Here is a 3,401-nt window from a genome sequence, read left to right on the forward strand (position 1 = left end):
GTGAAAAGGGTTAAAAATCTAAAATAGAAGGTATGGTCACTCCCCAAGCCTGCCCCGCATATCTCTAAGTCTTTTGTCAAGCCAAGGGCCGAAAAACCTCCAACCTCCTCAATCCCAAAACCTGTGGTCGATGTTGGTGAAGAACTGATCAAGAGGTTCCAAAGTCTGTTCGATGAGGTCAATATGGTTGAAGTTGGTGAAGGTTCTAGTAAGGCAGATGTGCAGCTCGTTGGGCCCAACGTGAAGCTTAGCAATTGGGAAGCTACTCCTCTCCCCACCAGGAAGGAGTTTTGGTAGTTTGCTTTGTTTTCCTTTTTGTTATCTAGGTTATTCCAGGGTTGTAATCCAGATTTTTTATTTTTGCTTATTTTGATGTTCAAACCCTTCTATCCTTTTATTTTCAATGAAATGCAATTTCCCGTTTTCCGTTATTCCTAATAATGTTTTATTATGTTTTCTTTCTTTTGTACAGTTCTTTTTATGCTGGTTGCAATGACATGACATGCATGAAGAATTTTCAGCTGAGTCTTAAAAGCCAATCTAATTTTGAAATAATAATCCAAGAAGTAGAGTATGATGATGAAACAAAATATGACGAAGAAGAAGAATTTGAGGAAATCAGTAAAGAGCTAAAACACTTTGAAGAAAAACCAAAGCCTAATTTGAATGAAACTGAAGCAATCAATTTAGGGGACCGGGATAATATTAGGAAAACCAAGATAAGTGTGTATCTAGAACCGCAAGTTAAAGAGGAAATAATCAAAACATTGTTTGAGTACAAAGATGTCTTTGCATGGTCATATGACGATATGCCGGGCCTGAGCACTGATCTGGTAGTTCATAAATTGCCAACTGATCCAGCATTCACTCCTGTCAAGCAAAAGTTGCGAAAGTTCAAGACTGATATGAGTGTGAAGATCAAAGAAGAAATCACAAAGCAGCTTATTGCAAAGGTCATTCAGGACACTCGATATCCCACTTGGTTAGCCAATGTTGTGCCAGTACCAAAGAAGGATGGTAAGACCAGGGTATGTGTTGATTACCGTGATCTTAACAAAGCAAGCCCAAAAGATGATTTTCCATTGTCGAACATTCACATTTTGATCGATAATTGTGCTAATCATGAGATTGTGTTTTTTGTGGATTGTTACACGGGATATCACCAGATCTTAATGGATGAGGAAGATGCAGAAAAGACAACATTCATCACGCCATGGGGAACATATTGCTACCGGGTAATGCCATTTGGTCTGAAGAATGCTGGGGCAACTTACATGAGGGAGATGACCACCATATTTCATGACATGATACACAAGGAGATTGAGGTTTATGTAGATGATGTGATCATAAAGTCAAAGAAGCAGTCTGACAATGTCAAGGACTTGAGGAAGTTTTTCCAAAGGCTCCGCAGGTACAACCTCAAGCTCAATCCAACGAAATATGCATTTGGTGTCCCGTCTGGGAAGATGCTGGGATTCGTGGTTAGTAGATGCAACATTTAGTTAGATCCATCAAAGATCAAAGCCATCCAAGAGTTACCGTCGCCAAAGAACAAAACAGAGGTCATGAGTTTGCTTGAAAGGTTAAATTACATCAGCAGGTTCATTGCTCAGCTCACGACAACCTGTGAACCCATCTTTAAGCTGTTGAGAAAGAATGCTACAGTCAAGTGGACTGACAAGTGTTAAGAAGCATTTGATAAGATTAAGAGGTACCTGTCAAACCCACCTGTGCTGGTCCCACCAGAGCCTAGAAGACCTTTAATTCTCTATTTGACAGTCTTGGATAATTCTTTTGGCTGTGTATTGGGTCAACCTGACATCACGGGAAAGAAGGAGCAAGCAATCTATTATCTTAGTAAGAAGGTCACTCCCTATGAGGTTAAGTACACTCTGCTTGAGAGGACGTGTTGCGCCCTGACTTGGGTGGCACAAAAGTTGAAGCATTATCTTTCGTCCTACACTACTTACCTCATTTCTCGCATGGATCATCTAAAGTATATCTTTCAGAAGCCTATGCCCATAGGAAGACTTGCAAAATGGCAAATTTTACTCATAGAGTTTGACATCATCTATGTGACTTGGACCGCGATGAAAGCCCAAGCCTTGGCTGGCCACTTAGCTGAGAACCCGGTGGATGAAGAATATGAGTCACTGAAGACTTATTTTCCTGATGAAGAAGTGATGCATGTTGACGAGGTGGACCATGATAAAAGGCCAGGTTGGAAACTCTTTTTTGATGGAGCTGCTAACATGAAGAGTGTCGGAATAGGGGTTGTACTCATCTATGAAACAGGGCAACACTACCCTGTAACAGCCCAGCTTCGATTTTATTGCACCAACAACATGGCTGAGTACGAAGCATGCATTCTGGGTTTGAGGTTAACTATAGATATGGGAGTCCAGGAAATACTGGTTCTAGGAGGCTCAGACTTGTTGGTTCACCAGATTCAAGGGGAATGGGAGACTCGGGACTTGAAGCTCATACCGTACCGATAGTGTCTGCGTAATCTTTGTTAACGATTCAGGTCGGTAGAATTCAGACATATTCCTAGAGTTCATAATGAGATTGTCGATGCCTTGGCTATTCTGGCGTCAATGTTACATCATCCGTACAAGGCTTATATCGACCCTGTGCATATCCAAGTTCGTGATCAACATGCTTATTGTAAATTGGTTAAAGAAGAAATTGATGGCGAACCTTGGTTCCATGATATCAAGGAATACATCAAGTCGGGGGTATATCCAGTGCATGCCACGGGTGATCAAAAGAGAATCATTCGACGTTTGGCTAGTGGATTTTTCTTAAGTGGGGGAATCTTGTACAAGAGGACTCCAGATTTGGGACTGCTGAGGTGCATGGATGCTAAAGAAACTTCAACTATCATGGTCGAAGTGCATTTTGGAGTTTGCGGTTCGCATATGAATGGGTATATGTTGGCAAAGAAGATACTTCGAGCAGGTTATTATTGGCTCACCATGGAACGATATTGCATCAACTTTGTTCGCAAATGTCATCAATGCCAGGTACACGATGATTTGATTCATTCTCCCCCATATGAGTGACACACAATATCTGTACCTTGGCCCTTTGTTGCTTGGGGCATGGATGCCATTGGACCGATTGAGTCGGCAGCGTCAAACGAGCATAGGTTTATTCTGGTGGACATTGATTACTTTACCAAGTAGGTCGAAGTTGTAACTTTCAAGTCCGTGACCAAGAAGGCAGTGGTAGATTTTGTTCATTCGAATATCATTTGTCGGTTCGGAATTCACAAGGTGATCATCACAAATAATGATGCTAATCTCAACAGTCATTTGATGAAAGAGGTATGCCGACAGTTCAAGATCACACATAGGAACTCCACTCTGTATCGCCCCAAGGCAAATGGAGCTGTTGAG

The 3,401-nt window shown here is 41.6% G+C and overlaps 1 protein-coding gene across 1 annotated transcript; it reads left to right on the forward strand.

Moving 5' to 3' along the window:
- The first annotated feature begins 2,090 nt into the window (after window positions 1-2,090).
- On the forward strand, window positions 2,091-3,065 carry LOC138871964 (uncharacterized). The gene is made up of 2 exons (XM_070149891.1): window positions 2,091-2,434; window positions 2,528-3,065. The coding sequence occupies exons 1-2, from the start codon at window positions 2,091-2,093 to the stop codon at window positions 3,063-3,065; spliced, it is 882 nt and encodes a 293-aa protein (XP_070005992.1).
- The last annotated feature ends 336 nt before the right edge of the window (window positions 3,066-3,401 follow it).

This window comes from Nicotiana sylvestris, chromosome 6 (genome assembly GCF_000393655.2).
Source record: "Nicotiana sylvestris chromosome 6, ASM39365v2, whole genome shotgun sequence".
In the NCBI taxonomy this organism is placed as follows: Eukaryota; Viridiplantae; Streptophyta; class Magnoliopsida; order Solanales; family Solanaceae; genus Nicotiana; species Nicotiana sylvestris.